This window comes from Thunnus maccoyii, chromosome 1 (assembly GCF_910596095.1).
Source record: "Thunnus maccoyii chromosome 1, fThuMac1.1, whole genome shotgun sequence".
NCBI classification, from domain to species: Eukaryota; Metazoa; Chordata; class Actinopteri; order Scombriformes; family Scombridae; genus Thunnus; species Thunnus maccoyii.
In genome coordinates, this window is record NC_056533.1 from 10,997,648 (window position 1) to 11,014,850 (window position 17,203).

General features: G+C 43.1%; 1 protein-coding gene across 1 annotated transcript in view; it reads left to right on the plus strand.

Moving 5' to 3' along the window:
• nkd1 (NKD inhibitor of WNT signaling pathway 1) overlaps nucleotides 1-13,413 on the plus strand; it is a 33,745-nt gene extending 20,332 nt beyond the window's left edge. The window contains exons 4-10 of the mRNA XM_042405969.1: nucleotides 570-627; nucleotides 6,207-6,310; nucleotides 6,466-6,561; nucleotides 8,457-8,604; nucleotides 9,474-9,555; nucleotides 10,008-10,135; nucleotides 10,747-13,413. Of these exons, the coding sequence (XP_042261903.1) occupies nucleotides 570-627; nucleotides 6,207-6,310; nucleotides 6,466-6,561; nucleotides 8,457-8,604; nucleotides 9,474-9,555; nucleotides 10,008-10,135; nucleotides 10,747-11,279 (1,149 nt within the window). The 3' untranslated portion in view covers nucleotides 11,280-13,413. The remainder of the gene's footprint in view (nucleotides 1-569; nucleotides 628-6,206; nucleotides 6,311-6,465; nucleotides 6,562-8,456; nucleotides 8,605-9,473; nucleotides 9,556-10,007; nucleotides 10,136-10,746) is intronic.
• The last annotated feature ends 3,790 nt before the right edge of the window (nucleotides 13,414-17,203 follow it).

Consider the following 17,203-nt stretch of genomic DNA (forward strand, 5'->3'; position numbering starts at 1 on the left):
TTGTCAGCTCGTGAGTAATGGTTTTTCAGCCAGATGACTGCCACATGGATACCTGAGCCAGACTTTTCCATAGTGAAACCCAGGGATCACATGTCCCTCCAGTCTCTGTGGTATGCACTAACAGACAGAGCTGCCAGGAGAGGGGGCCCGGGTGAATAGAAACAAGCCTCCGAACGTATCGCTGCAACGATAGTCCGCCACCGAAATAGCCCTACTACCAGCCCTCTTTCCCAGAATTCACTGCAGGGCAGACGGCGGTGATTTAGATACTTTTTTCATGGTCTCAATTCTGACTGCCAGTCTTGTGCTCAGTTTGTTTCAGTCCTGCAATTACTATCCTCTTAAACTTTCCACTGCTGTTTAAGCTCAGCGTGCAGTTGTCAAACTTTGTTCATATATAGACATATAAACGCTGTAATTTTGATTTGGGCATATCGCTCTGTGTTGGAAAGCTGTGCTGTGGATTTGCACCGTTAAAGATGTTTGTTTTTATGTGACAAAAATATGATACTTCGCCATTATATGACTTGAAACAGTGATATATGGGTTTTCTCTCTCTCTCTTGCCAGGAATCTATGGATGAAGCATGTGCTGAGCGGATTGGTGATGAACACTACCGTTTAGAAGGTAGGCTCTCTGCTGATTTGAATGAAAACCTGCAAACACACGAACACAAGTGCAGTACTTATGTGGTTCTTTTTTGCTGTGGTTCATCCTTTCCCCTCCACTCCACACCCACTCTTTAAGCCCAAACAATGTGCTGATGAGGTCCCCTTTACCTTCCCTCCTGCTTCTGCACCTCCTCCTCCCTCTCTGATCCGCCCCTCCCCCAGCAGTGCTCTGCAAAGTGCCTCCATTCCCCATGTTTTTTCCCCGCTGTGATGTGATCCTGAATTAAGAACTCCGGGAGGAGACAGTCTTTCCCTCCCATTTAAAGACAGGATTGGACGTGAGGTGCAGGCTGAAATGTAGAGTTGAATGAGACCAGCCCAGAATTTGGAAGCGTGGCAGAAAATTCACTTTTTATTTCAGTTCTGCTTCACTGGGTAACAGACAAAGTTGACAGACAAGAGATAACATGACTGATAAATGGAGTTTGGAATGGTTTTTAGTCTCTGGGCTGAACCTGAGTCTGGGCTGCGGCAGGGGCGTTGGCTGGACTGTTAACCATTAGGGGCTGAGCCCAGATTCTTCTCCATCAAAAAACTTTTAAAAACATACTTCTAAATAGACTGTTTCAATGCATTTTTTCTTGCATGTTTAAAAAATGTGAAAATTGTAGAATAAAGGAAGGGTTTGGATTTGATTTACCATATAATCTGTACATGAATATTCCAGCCACTCAAATGTCTCAAACCACAATGAGCGTTATATCAGACACCTACTACCATTATTACTAGGCCTACATAATGGAAAATCCTCAAAACCCATAATACAATGGCAGTTTCCCAAATGAGAGTTGAAAATGGCTAAATACTCAAAGTGACTGAGTAAACTTTCATAATTTGTTGGCAAAGTCATTGCTGATGGACTTGCTGATGGTTGATATGAACCACAATCCCCACCTCAATGGTACAGGTAGTAAAACATGAGAAAATATTGCTACTTGTGGAAAAATTAAGACAATGACAATGAGTTCTGTCTTTTTAAAATGATATTATCTGGTTAAATTTTGTCATCAGTATTGTTATGACCCAACTTGTCCAGGCTGCAATATAAGAAGGGAAACAGACATAAGGTTAAGATCTAACATGAGACTAGGCTAGTTTGGTGTCACTAGCCAAGGGGAGGCACAGCTAAGCTATCATTGCTAAGCTGGCTACAGTGCAATGCAAACTACGTATATAGCTGTATATAACTTATGCTCTGCTCATATCATGTTCACGTAATTTTGAACTCATACAGACATTTACACACCTTGTTTTCCTGTCTCAGTATGAGAGGATGTTTGTACCACTGCTTCAGCTTCAACCCCTTTACTGGTAAAAAATCTTACATATCCATTTTTTGCTCACACTGACTGACTGTGTGAGCTAGTGTTTGGCATTTTTTTAGTTTAGTAACCCCATCCATTGAAGAATTGACAGAGACCTGTTAGCCAATAAAACACAAGTTCACGTATTTTTCTGTAAACCCTCTCTGATTGGTCTAACCTCCATTCTGTTCACTGAAGATACAAAATTACAACACTGTCATCTTCTATAGTGACAACTCGCTCAAAGTGGAGAATTAGTCGGGGTTAAAGAAAATATCTTCGGGGCTACAGCCACGAATGCCCAGGCCAGGCAACGCCCGTGGGCTGTGGTTGTCCTCCCTTCAAGACAGATGTTGTTAATTAGAAAATGCTGCTCTGTTCATTCTCCATGATTAACAGGAGAAGACAAGATAATTAGAATAGATAATTTGCTTCAATAAAACATTCCGTAGTTTAGTTAGGGAGAATGGGAGAAGGTTTGGCTACCCTACTTTGCAATGTAGGTTATGTTGAGTGGACAGCAACATCAAATCTGGATGATTTCACCTTTAAGAAATTAGGAAAGGTAAAAACAAGTCTGCGTTTCATGCCTGCAGGCTTTTTTCAACCATCACACCAAAATAATGTCAATCAGAATTTGGAATCTTACTTTTTGATCCATGTTATTCTTTCCTTCAGAGAAACTGTCAAACGTTTGATTTGCAGCCACTGTATTATTGTCCTTTTATAAACTACCTCTAATGAAAACAATTTGTTATGAAATGGTTCTTCGTTTCAGTTTGGAATAAATTGTCCTCATGTTCACATAGCAAGCCATTTTGTACCTCCTCAGGCACACTAAGACCCAAATAAAGACAGCTGTGGAGGATTTATGATGTCCGCTGCATGAACTGCATTTAGTGCAGTGATCACATCCATTGTCCATGGATCTAACAAAGTGGAATAAAGTAAAAGTGAGAGAGAAAACAGGGAGAGAAGAGATGATAGGACAACCGGTGCACTTGAAAGCCTTCCATTCTGTGGGTTTAAGGAAGCTCTTCCAGTAAGTTTTCTGAGGATTAAAAAAGAACTTGCTGGCAAAAATTGCAAAGGAGGGAAGAAGGGCTCAATGATGAAAGTGTCTTAAGGATACTTAACATCGCTACTGCAAGCATGCAAGAAGAATAGCCTACATGGGCTTTTTATCCACTTCTTTTAACCTTTCGTTAACAAGGGAGGAGTTTGCTGAGGACACTCTTGCTTCAGATTATATTACATGTGTTCAGCGCCTTGCACATGAGCACTCCATTAGTGGCTTTTTGGCTTCGGCGGGAGGAGAAGAAGTTACTTTCACCACAAAGGCTTTCTTATCCTACCCATCCTAAAATCACCATTGTTCCCAGCAGAGTGTTTGAGGGGGGACAGACCCAGTTATATGTAATACAGTAGCCAAGCTAAGCTGGGTGTGATTGCTCCCAGTGTGTGGCAGCTTTCCTGAACTGCCTGTGCTTGCGCGTGCGTGTGTTTGTCATGCACGTGTGTGTAGCTGCAGGAATAGGTTTGGCATGGAGGGTGCGAGCCTCGGCTGCCCTCTTCTTGCCCCGCAGATCTGATGTGCAGCCAATCCCCTGGCGGCAGCGTCTCTCATAAAGAACCGGCTTATGTCTGTGGTGGTGGTGGTGGTGGTGGTGGTGGGGGGGGGGGTCAGAGGGGGAGGAGGGTGATAGCAGATTACTGTTACTCCTCCCGGCATTTCATTAGCTCCGAGATAAGCATCTCTCCACCATATTGAGCCTGCTACGGAACAGATTTGCCCTCGCACACAATGTTCCCTTTGAGCACCTCAGATGATCAAACAGCGGGACCCCAAATGCTGCTCCTCTCCAAAAAGTTGGTAAAAGCTCCCTGGGATGATGCCTTTCATTTCTGGCATTTTCCCCTACCCAGGGATGAGACAGGTCTGCTTTGATCTACTTTGGATCAGGAGGAAAGAAATTGTGCTGTTGTGTCTGCTCCGTTGGCGAGCAAACAAACAGTGTTTCAGATTTGACTTGGCTTAATTAATTAGTGATTCTGTTTTACAGCCGGTCTGATCCTCTTCCAAAAGGTTTGAGAATGGAACTTCAAAGTGTGGCGGGAGGAGAGAGGAGCAGGGGCGGGTGGAGAGAGAGAGAGGGGTGTGGTCTGTGTGGGTTTATGGGTGTGTGTGAGGCCTGCAGGACTGTGATTGGATGAGGGGGGCTGATGCTCATGCAAAATGCTAAATGACCAGAGGCGAAACATACAGAGGCTGTGACTGGGTAAAAGCTACAACAAGCTACAAAAACACATCAACATCTTTGCATAGAGGTGGATTCTGGGTAACTGTAACTCATAGAGGCTTGCAAAGGAGCCGACATGTATGCCACCCAAATCTCAGTTACATGTTGTGTGTAGCTGCGGTCTCATGTGTCAAACAAATGCTGGTTTTCAAAGCAGAGAAGGATATCCGGTAGCATTACAGCTGGGCTAACATCCAACACTGAAACTAAAACATCGAACCAGACAGTGACAGTCGTGTTATTTTTGTCCAACAGTGTGGACCACCTTTCAATATAATGCAGTATAAAAATAGACCACCGCAAACTGTGGCCTCAAACATTAACATAGTGTTGAAATGACACCCATCTGACAGTTTGAACACAAAAATTAACATTATATTTATATATTTAGCCACACTAAATCATTAAATGCATTATTGTAATGGGTTGTGGTAGGTAGTAAAGTATTTGTTTTTTTTTGTCTACACTTAATGACCTGTTGTCTCAGTTCATAGAGTGAATTGTGTTTACTGCTTACCAAAGCAGGGTCATTGATTCAGTTTGAAACCCAGTATTGATGCATTCATATCAGTGGCACATATAGCTCTTTCCTGGCTCAGTGCCTCTGTGTTAAACAAGTATTCAGTTCTGACAGCTTACCTCACGAGGACATTCTCAGTTTGCATCCCGTCTGGGAAAATCTCTGTGTTAGAGTTTGGTAGAGTAAAAAATACATGACTTCTACAGTTTATCAGGAAATTCTATCTGATTTGACGCAGGTGGGTTTGACCGTGTGCGAGTGCCACATTAACTGGCAAAGTGCATATGACAGATTAATGCTCCCTCTGGACCGTCTGCCTTTTCTGTACGTGTGGATGGTAATGTACGGTGAATGTCATTCCATAAAATGATGAGCTCTGCTGCACTGAGCCTGGGACTCCAGGCCTTTTGATGTTCAGGTGCTGTTCTCGTTCCACCATTTATATTCGAATGCCACCTAATATTCTATCATGTTTTAGGCATGTTATGGCATTCAGTTTCATGTTTGACATCCCTTCTCAGTGTGAACCAACTGGGATATCTATATTGTAGCTCAGAGCTTAAAAACTATTACCATATGAGTGAATGACTGAGGAGCTTTTGCCATTTGAGACTTAGTGCTGTCACACTTCCAACATTTTTTTGCTCTCAATTGACATTTTGGATTGTAGTTTCAGCCTTGGTATCACTATATTGACTTTCAAACACTGCTGTTGAATGATGAAACAATGAACTTCTTACCTGACACGAAACTCGGCAAAATAAGAAATTCTTTTAAAAGTTAGAATATAGTACAATTTATCTAATCTGTGTGCATTTTCAGTACTCATAGAAGAAAGAGCCTGAAAATCTTGGATTTTGTTGAATCTTGTTGTGACTGGAAACTCCAAATTCTCACACATCAGTTTGCTCCCAGTTGCTTCTCTGTAATATTTTTGACATGAAATTTTCCAAAGACTGTGAGAACCAAACTGTGCTTTGCTTTTCTGCTAAGCAGTCACAAATACGATAAACAGAGCCTACAAGTTGAGTTTGAGTAGCCCAACCAAATTTAAAATACAAGTTCTGTTGGCATTACTGTGTATGATTTACATATGTGAAGCACAACAAAGCTCTGCACTGCCTTCAAGAATATGGCATTAATAAATATGATAATATTAAAAATACAATTTCAGAACACAGGCAGTGAGACAAAAACTGTGAAGAGTTTGGCTGTGTAGGGCTATTTCCAACCAGGAGCACTTGAATGTGTGACCCATCTTAATTGCGGCTGCCAAACTCGGAAGTAGGAGCTTACAAGGAACACTCGAAGGCGACAACATATCCTCAGGTTATGACTGCACCCAACGTTTCCATCCTCAGGCTCTCTCTTTTATCTTTGTGTGTGTGTGTGTGTGTGTGTGTCACTGCAGTGGCTTTACCCCCGGAGAAGACAGACAGCTGCTGTGTGGAGGAGAAGATGCAGGAGAGGGACAGCCAATCTCCCGCAGGGCCACAGAAACAGCTCCAGTTTGAAGTGAGTGTCAACACTGAACCGGACGTTTATTACTTCCCTTCTGGATGAAACTAGGGCAATGGCAGGACACACACACACACACACACACACACACAAATATGGACACACGTGTACACACTGTATGATGCTGATAGCTCATTGCTGTGCTGTTTCAGGAGTTGGAGTGTGCTGTGTCTGTGGAGGAGGATAACAGGCAGGAATGGACCTTCACCCTCTATGACTTTGACAACAACGGAAAAGTCACCAGGGAGGTAATAATCTTCTGCCCTGAGAGGGTTTAAATATTGAGATATAACGAATGAATGAATATGTAAATAAATACAAAACAATAAATATTTCATAACATCTGCCATCACCACACAGATATAGTAGAAATGACTTCACTTCAAGCGTCATATTTTCAATTTCTTGTACTTTTTAATTGCATTTTGAATCTTTTGAACTATCATAAAAGAGTGCTGTTCGGCAGCTCACTACTAGAAAAACCGGAAATGAATCAACGACTTCCCTGTTAACTTAAAAATTTTCCCGACTCTGGTATCACCACACCCAAAAAGAAAGTGAGGTAGAAGTTATAAGCCCAATCTCACTCCCAAGAACCGAATCCAGCAAAGCTCGTGTGTTTCTGCTCCTCCGAGGTACCTTGTGGCTTGCGTCTGCCTGGTACAGATCTGAGAGAACATCCAGAAAGGCCCGTGTTTTTTGAGAACAACTTGAAACAGCGCAAAGAGACTGGAGCTGTCCTCTGTGTGGTTGGCTGCGCAGTTTTTTTGGCATTGCCTGTGGCTCCACGGCTCATGAGACGGCAGGCGGGCGGCTTGGAGAGGGAAAGAAGAGCTTTCTTCTCCAACTCTTTTTTTTTTCATCCTGTCACACAAATAAAAAAAGAGAGGGAAACCAAAAATGACACAGGAAGCTTTTATTCTATTTCATTTTCTTTCTTTCTTTTTTCTTTTTCTTTTTCTTTTTTTTTTTTTTTTTTTTTTACAGTGCGTCTATCTGAAACCAGTATGTGGAGCCGGTCTCTGAAGAATAGTCATAATAGTCCTTTTTGTTATGAGTCAGAGTAGTATAGTTAGTGAAAATCATACTATTGGAGTCTTTGTGTGGGCTAAATTCTCAGCAGTTTTGTGAAAGTGGCTCTGACGGTGAAGCTGTGTTACCTCTGAGGTAAAACAATAATAAGATTTGAGATACTACTGTATATGAGTCAGTTCATTTCATGTCCATACCAGGTGAATTTTTTTTTATAATTTTTATAGATGGTTAGAATTTGATTTGCAATGAAAATATCCAGCACAGTTGCTAACACTCAATAGGGAGTAATTAGCTCAGTATGGTGCACAAAAACACCCATCAGTGCAAGTCACAGCCATATGAGACCACATTATTTCATGTGCAAATCAATCAGTCCAAATATGGTCAATTACCTCTTTCTTAAGTAAACATTGCATCCCTTTTAATTTGAAAGTTGTTCCTTGTTAACTTTTTGTAATTTTTCTTTGTTTCTCTCTCATCCCTCCTTTTCCTCTGCCTTTACTGGCCTGAGTTAGAGATCTTTATAACATGGATGAACTTCTACAGTATGTGTGTACTCCCACATATATGGACATGAGGTGCTTTGCATTTGAATGTCATTTCAGAGAAATAGAGAGAGAGTTAAATAGCAAAAGTGTAAAGCTCACAGAGCTGTAACTCCAATCATATCAGGCCTGACATCTCAGTCAGCCTCCTCTGCTGCTGCCAAGCCGTTCCTTTTCATGAATTTATAACTTGTCTTTACACACTGTCTGATTGCTGCACTTGAAATGCCGAACTCAAACAACTGACATCAGTTTGGGTTTCTGTTCACCAATGTCTGAGTCACTTCTTTAAATTCATTGCTAGCACGAGATTTATAATACAGACTTTTAATGCACAAAGCTACAGAATATTGAATTCAAACTGTATAGTGACAAGACTAGTTCTTTTTTCTTGGTTTTTATTTGGGTATGTGCACTGAAAATCTGTCTCTGCACCACTCACTGAGAATCTATATAATCTTTTTTTTATTTTTTTTTGCACTTGGTTACCCTTCTAGATATAATTGGAAGCTGTGTTTCAAAAAGCCCAGATTAAACATACCTCCACCTCCTCTCTCGTGCAGGATATCACCAGCCTGCTCCATACCATCTATGAGGTCGTCGATGCCTCCGTCAACCATTCTCCCAGCAGCAGCAAGACATTGCGGGTCAAGCTGTCGGTGGCTCCTGACTCCAGCCAGCGGTGGAGGAGTTGTACACAGGGTGCTGCAGGTAAAGCTTGCATTAACACAGTGGGTGGGGCGGAGGAGAAGAGAGGGCCTTTTGGGGTCCCCCTTGTGTTGCCTGTTGTCAGCTCACCCAGAGATGTGTTTGTTGTCATGCAGAAAGGCGGCTGCTTCAGGCCTGTCAGAGCTTTGTTCCTTGCAGTCTCGGCGTCGCTCCATCTCTCCTACTCAATGGGGTTCATTTTTAATGATGGGGGGAGTGACAGAGCCAAGAGAGGCCCCCCCCCCCCACCCCTCAGTGCCTTCAAATACTCTGAAAGAAACCTTAAGAGATGTGCCGAGTCCTTTTGATAACCACAGCCATTTTTCTTTTCTCCAAAGTTCCCTTTTTTTCCCCTCTTCTACCCCTGTTTTCCTCCCCCGTTCTCAGAGCTGCCGGGAAAATATAGCTGCGTTCAACTTAACTTTTCTCACTGACGACTTGGTAAACAAGTAGTCAGGGAAAAATATCTCAAAAAGTATATATTCCTGCGTATTTGCGTCCTATTGTTTCAGCTATAAATATCCATCAAGAGATTCAAACAGAGCAAGCTTTGAAAATATCGCGGGTTGCCTTCATGCTAATTTCAAACTGCATCAGATCTTGGGTCTTTAATAAACTATTTCTGAAGTCTGCATGTTTTTTATTTCATTCCATGCCTTATAAGAGGCAGGGAGTTGAAAATAGAATAAATGAAGCATTGTTGTTTTTTCTTTTCTATAGATCTTCAAAGTAAAACCCCAAAACAAAGGTTGCTTTCTTCTGAGGCTTGTGTGACTGTTGTCGTGTGTGTGTGTGTGTGTGTGTGTGTGTTTGTGTGGCTGCTCTGTGTAGCTCTCTTTGATAATAGCCTCCTGTCTTTCTCACATACACAGACACGTCCCACCCCAGAGAGAAAAATGACAAGTGCATAGAAGACCCCAAGAGTGCAGATAAGAAGACTCGAGCACTCCTAAGGTAAACCCACCTCCCCTGTTCACTTCAGTTTCTATTGTTTAAGCTTGTGAAGAGGAAAAATATGGAGCTCATTATAATATCATATATTTTTTATTACATCACTCATCACATCCACTTTTTAAAACAGAAAACTATAAACTTTCTCATTCAAAGTGGCTATAGGGAGAGGTCGTTTAAGGAAGGATTCACACGTTGAATCTACAATAGTCCTCTACTCCTTAGGTAGTTGTGCCCATATTTACAGTTAACAGTGGAGGGGAGACTGTGCTGTTCAAACACTCCCAGTTGAGATTTAAACCTGTGATTTTCCAGTCACAATCTCACTTCTCTAACAATTACTCTGCTACTGCTTGATCATAAGGAACACTTGTTTAACTTTCTCCAAACACTACCATACTGAACCTTACTGGCCCAAACTGCTACCTAATGAGAGGTGCCGCTTGTGTCCACAGGCGCCACCACAGTGACCACCACACCCAGCCGGGCTGCCAGCGCCACTGTGTGGATGAGAACCTGGAACGCAGGAACCACTACTTGGACCTGGCAGGAATTGAAAACTACACTTCCCGCTTCGGAGCCGGTGAGTGGACCGGGGCCAGGGGTGTAGAGGGGAGAGGGGAGGGAGAAACACAGTCCGTGGCCCTTTGAAGCTTCATCCAGGGGCCCTCATTACTGCGGCACCTGCTTGGAGCCATTAGGTGGAACTACCAACTCACTACTCCTCGCCAGTATAAACATCTGGGCTCAGGCAAGCACAATACATCAAGTGTTCAAGGCCAAAGCCCATCAGCAGTATGGGCTGTTGTGAAGTGAAATATTAGGTTTAATAAGCAGCAGCCTTGATCTGATGGTCAGTGATGACATGTGATTATTTTAATGTTGGTCCTGTTAGGGAAGTGCTAACAGAGATCTGCTCTATGTCACATTGTGTCAGGGTTATCCGCATGAAGAAAGAACCTGAAATGAAGCTGCCAGCGTCTTATCATTGAGATTTCCAGCTGTTCGTTATTAGTGAGCCGTTGGCACAGTAATTTGCACATTATGGGTTATTTTCCCTACACCCACATAATGAATTTTGACACTGGACACCAGTCCTAGGACAGCATTGTTGTTTGGTCTGCAGCTTTGAAGTTTGTCATATCTGATGCTGCTTTCTCAGTTAAAATAAACACCTGTCTGTCTCTCTCACAGCCCCCGCCTCAGAGCCAGCGAAGGCAGAGCCTCAGACCCGCTCGTCGAACCAGACTCGCTCTCGCTCCCACGAACCAGAAAATGGCCACTCCCATTCCCACCACCGCCGCTTGCAGACTGTCGTGGACGCTGTCGCTCCGGACAACCTCCACCCCACCCGGCTGCGAGGCCAAGACTCAGGGAAACATGCCCTCCGCTCTCCCAAGACCCACAGCCGCACACCTCCTGCACAGATCAGCAGTAGGGTGATGAGGAGCCGAGGTGCCCCTCCTCCCCCGGCACTACCCAGCCAGACACCCCCTCACCAGTCCGCAGCCCCCTACCGCAAGCACAAGCAGCGGTCCAAGGAGAGCCAGGGCTACCGGGCCTTAGGCTCTCTGGCAGCTCCGGGACCTGTGGTGGAGAAGGAGCAGGTGAGGGACCTGCCCAGCGTGCTGCTCTACGAGGGGGGGCTGGCGCAAGTAGTGCAGCGGCATGAGCATCATCACCACCATGAACACCATCACCACTACCACCACTTTTACCAGTCCTGAATTTCCACCCTGGAACCCCAGAAAACCTAGCCAGGCCAGCAGACACTGACTGCTATGAGCTTCCTCCTCAAACACTTTGTAGTGGAGATAGGACATGGGGAGAAGAGGAGGATCATGGGAGGTGCAGTCCAGTGCTGAGAGCTTATTAACCAGTGTTATAAAGAGGTTGGTCAGACATACAGAGGTTCGGGTATGCAGCAGGAAGGTGATTCAGGGCCACAGTAAGGCCAGGACTGAGGATCATGGCTGGGGCAAGAGAGGAGGCACAGGAGAGGAGGATGGATTTAGAAAAAGTTCCTCTCCCCCCCTGGCCCTGAATCCCACTACCTGATGAACTCTACGGCTGCAAACCAGCACCACAACCCTTCCAGACCACTAAGCCAAATGGTTTTTAAAGAGAAGGAGGGACGAGAGGAAGAAAGACTGTGATGTAAAGATGAAAATATATGAAGGAAATATTGGTGATAGGAGAGCAGGGCATAGTGTGTATGTGAGAATGTGTGCGTGTGGTTGTGTAAAGCAGTGTGTGAATGTGTGGGTGTAGCAAGAGTGTGTGTGTCTGTGTGTATGTATGTATGTGAGTGTCACGACACTGGTGTCTGTCGAAAACCACTCAAGTGCGCTCCTGGGTGCGTGAGTATTTAAAGTAGGCTGTCAGGCAGGTTTTAGAAGATGAAAATGAAGATTATGATTTAAACACGCAATACCCTGTAAGCAAAAGTGGGAAGGAAAATTTTGAAATGTTAAAGTTTAAAAAAAAAGAACAGAGCTCCCAAATCCGCTGCTACCTCTAATTTTATCCTAATTGTTGTTGTAATTGTGACTTTAAGCATTCAGAGGTTATTTTCAAATTACTTCAAGACGTTTTTGAAAGAAGAGAAATCGTGTCACAATCTGCAGTACTGAAGTGTCGAAAAGCTCCTTACTTTTACTAACTTTTACTGTAAATAAGGTATATATTGTTATCAATTTTATAAGCTTTGTTGATAATGTGATATCTTTGTATTCACTATCTTTTATGTTTGTTTTCCTTCACAACTGCATTTTTATAAGACCATGAGGAGCCTCATTTTGACTAGAATATGTACATCTGTAGTAGCATCAGACACACCCTCTCTCTCCATCTCACACACTCCCTCATTCTCTCTCTGTTTGAACTTTCTGACCATGTGATCAGATTCACAACTGTGGCTGAATGACTAAAACCCCAACTCTCAACAGTGCTGTTCAGTAGCTTGACATCACATCACATTACAAGTGTTAATAGAACACAAGCTTATCATTCAATGGAAACAAAAAGAACAAGGAATTATTTGAAGATACATGACTGTAGTGTGAAATAGGATGTTACTTGAGTTTAGTTCAGGTAAACGTGGCTGTATATTAATGGCCTTCAGGTAGACTGTTATGCACAGCACTCGTATTATGGTTCTGCATATAGATGAATTCAAAACTCCATCTCTGGTCTTTCATTATTGGTTTCATACAAAATGTAGAATCAGTTTGTTAACCACTGAAAAAAAACATACTCTTTGCAGCTCACATATGTTTCCACATTATTTGAAGTACCAGCTTCAAATAATCTTATGTTTCTTCTTCAAACAGCAATTAACTTTTATAATACTGCCAGTATAAAACTCTTGTTGAGCTGTGAAACTCTTTTTATTTCAATGTCTAAAATGTCAGCAGTTGAATCACATGTTCTCAGTCCCATGATACACTCAACTAGAGATGGTGTGACCTTGACATCAGAGCAATAGAGTACTCATGTTCTGGCTCAGGCCTTGTGGCATATCTGCATGAATTGAACTCCAAACCCTGAAGCACACGGTGTTACCCCCAGTTAGAGGTTGGTGTATTCATTAATCAGTATGGAGCAGCCCAGTATCATGCCAAAGTGTGTAATACACACACCAATCCACTAGAGGATACCATGTCAGCGTCACCTTTTGCCTCACCTAGGTGTAAAAAGTACACACCTGTATGACTTTCAAAGAGCCTGTCAAGTGGTGCAGTTCAGACGACGTGTATATAAGGTGATAAATTTCCATATTCGGAGGTGGTGGGTTGGGTGGATGGATAGAATCAAACTTGCAAAAAATGCACTCAGTAAACTTTGCTGCAGGAGACCACTGTTCGCTTCCCGTTTCCAACCACGAGTGTCATGTTTCCAACAGCAACTTGGGACAGTTTTTTAAAAACCGCAACTATGATTGTCGTGGTGTTTACCGTTGCCATGACGAAGAAGGTTGTCTGACTTTAAGGAAGTAGCTTTAAAGGTGCAGTGTGTAGAATTTAGTGGCATTTAGTGGAACGGACTCGGCAGAAAGTGAGTATATTATTCATAAGTATGTTTTAATTAGTATATAATCACCTGAAAATAAGAACTGTTGTGTTTAGAATGAGCCCTTTATATCAACAGAGGGAGCAGGTCCTCTCCCACAGAGCCTGCCATGTTGCACCATCATGTTTCTACAGTAGCCTAGAATGGACAAACCAAACACTGGCATTAGAGAGGGGCTTTTGTGTTTTTACAAGTTTTGCGGCCATCGTAGGTTCTCCTACACGCATGGAAGGGGAGAGTGAGGGGAGGGGTATTCAGTTGGTTGCAATCTGCAGCCTCACTGCTAGATGCCACTAAATCTTACACACTGGTCCTTTAATCCACACCACATTTCAAGTGATAATTTTAACCCAAACTGATCTTTCCCGAAACCCTAGGCGAGGCAAAACGTGACAATGACACATTGGACCAATGTGTGAATTACATGCTTTGGCATGGTACTGGGTTGTATGGAGTTTGCCCTTTACTAACTGTTAATTATGCAGGGAAATGTTTTACTGAGCACACATGTAATTTTTCACCACCACAATGCTTCAGATTGAAGCAGTTACACATATTCTCACCTGGGAGTTGCCCAGCACCATGGTTTTCTTGACTTACAGACTCTCACTTTCCCTAGCTCGTAGCAGCTCTGTTGTCCAGCCCTCGGCCTGGTCGGGGTCACAAGACTGCTCCCTCTGTTTCCATGGCATCTTCCTGTCCCCCAGCTGTCAGCAGGTCTTTCACCGTGCCGCCATGTGGCCTCAGTCCTCAGCCAACAAGGGTCTGTTTGTGGTGCGGCAGGGCGAGGGCTCTTTCAGCTGTCTCATTCCTCTGGTGCTGGATAACACTGGGCCCAGCCCACAGTCTCCACTAGTCCCATAACTCACCACTGCTGCTCTCGTGCCAGCACCCGACATGCAGGGCTGTCTGTTCATCCTGTCCCATGATGCTCTAGAGGCGCTGCTATAAACATGCAGATGTTGATGCACCAACATGCTAGAATTTTCAAATTTCTGCATGTGTCACATCTGGTTTAACCAGAGCAGAGAGAAGGAGTGAACTGAGAGCTGCAGGTGTGAGGGAGTAAACTATCTTGTGCCAAAATTAAGTTTCTACAGGACTGTTCACTGTTTTTCTCCCTGGTATTTTTGGTAAGCACACATGCTCATTTTCAGCACTTCCCAGCATCACATTTATACATAACCTGCCTTTTGTACAGTCTTTTGCAAGGTTTTAAGTGCCTTGCTCATCGGCAACCTCCTCCATACAGAGGAAATGATAGTTGTGGATTGTGTGCACTAGACCCCAGGGCCCACTAGTGTTCAAACTATATCCACTATGTTTTGTTGCGTTAGTCTGTCATAAGTGTGCGTGTGTTTTGGATGAGCAAGAATGCTGTGTATGCCAGTCTTGCCCTCAGCCCTGTGGTGTCCACTCACAGCTGCAGGCCATCCTTAAGCAGAGGCACCAGCCAGACGGGCCATCTCACGGGACCCGCTGGAAACGGCGTCATTCCCCAAGGGGGGCTCACAGCTGCGCTCCATACCTCATACCTCAGCTCCCTCACCTCACACTGCTTTTCCCGGACAAGTCTTTGCCACTGGAGCCCTCATAACACTGTAACTCCTTTGTCAACGTTTTTCGCCTCACCCGAAACGGTGTTGATACCAGCGTATGACTCCAAATATAAGAAGTGTGTAATTGGTCGTCTGCTTGTGTTAACGGGCAGCAGGCAGGCGACTTTTTGTCCTGCAGGGTGGTCTAATTCGACACGGTGAGCGAGGTCTTCTGAAGGAATTTGGTTGAAAGGCTCAGTCAGACCCACAGCCAGGTTGCAATTTTTAAACTTCTTTTAACTGAAGAGAGATTTACAGAACACACACAAGTAATTTTTTAAACTTCCCACTTCACATTTATAGAATTACCTTAACTCACACTAGAAAGCTGCCCACGACAAACACATTTCATACTGTCAAGAGTATTTGTTGAGGGTTGGGAAAGCAGATTTTTTTTCTTTAATCTCTGTCACAGTTTCCAGAAACTCTGGGAAGTTAACTTCCCTTTGAAACCTTGTGGTCTTAAAATAATAAGTTTTTTTCAACCTGTCTGCAGCCAAGTCATCAGCTATCCCCATAAAACTACCAGAATGTTTTATTTATTATTAATTTGGCCTCTTTTTGGAACAAAAAATTTCAAACCTTCCATGTCATAAACCTTTCTAGACCCACTGTCCTCTCCCCTGTTGTAAAGGACTGTCAGCACTCAGAGCCACTTCTCCATCTTGAAATGTATTGCACCACTAATTTGCTTTGTAAGATCCATGTATCATCATTTTTAAAAATCCGATGTATATAGTGGACTGCAGAACGGTTAAACCAGCATCATGTAGAAAGAATATAAGGCTTATTTATAATTAAATGTCTATCAAGCTATCTCACTTGCCTCTACTGTCAGCTAGTACTCCAGTATCTGCCATGCCAATCCCACTTAGCAGGGAGAAATAATTATATCTGCCTCTAACACAAGCTGTCTCTCTCTCTCTCTCTCTCTCTCTCTCTCTCTCTCTCTCCACACAAAGACACACTTTCACTTGGTGTTTGTTGTAAAAGAAACTTGTTTAGCACTAGCTGTTTTTTCCCCGTTTACCCTTCCTCCTAATGTTTTTTTCATGACTTTGTTTTAGTTTATATAGATTGTATTTGATTAATTGCTTTATTTATTTGATAGCAGATCTGTGCCAGGGGAAAATACCCTTTTATTAAAGTATGAACCTGTTCCTTATAAACACAGACCTCTGGAGTCATTTCATTTTTTTTTATTACTGCTCATGCCCATAGTAGTGTGAAGAATTGCGTTTGTATGGAACACTATACTGACATCTGGGTCTTTCATTGCCTTACTGTCACTCACATTTGTCATTGTCATACCAATCATACCTCTTCTGTCTGCACTCTGTGAAAAGCTGATGAACACATCTGCCATATTGTCATGATATATTTTATCAATCTATATCGACACATATTTGGAATATTAACAATGGTGAACATGTTATAAACGATCAGATATATGGGGCTATCCACCGATGCGTTTTCTATACCCACTTATCCTGTGCAGTCACATAAAGCCACTCTCAAACCACATTCATGCCTACTATAAACCTCCAGTTCATGGAACCTCTATGTCTTTGGTCTGAGGGAGAAAACTAACACAAAATGAGGAGAACATTCACACTCCAAACAGAAAGGCTCAAACCATTGTTGCTGTGCCACTTACGGCCACATGGGGCCTTAAAGATCAAAACAAGATGACACCAAATTTGCCAACAGAGAATTTGTACTATTTGCGACAATATTTCATCATTGAAAATATTTTTTTCATTACAGTGGTGTATTTTTTCCTTTTATCTACTTTTTTTTATTTCCTGTAAGTGAGCTGGATTGATGTGTGAGGGTGCATGGGGAAATCTGTGTATGTGTGTGTGTGTGTGTGGTGAAGGAAAGATGGTAGTGGTGACCGTGGTGTCACAGAGGGCTCCCAAATCTGGCTGACTACAGCTGCTCACCACGCCACGCTCTCTACATGCACACACACTTTCATC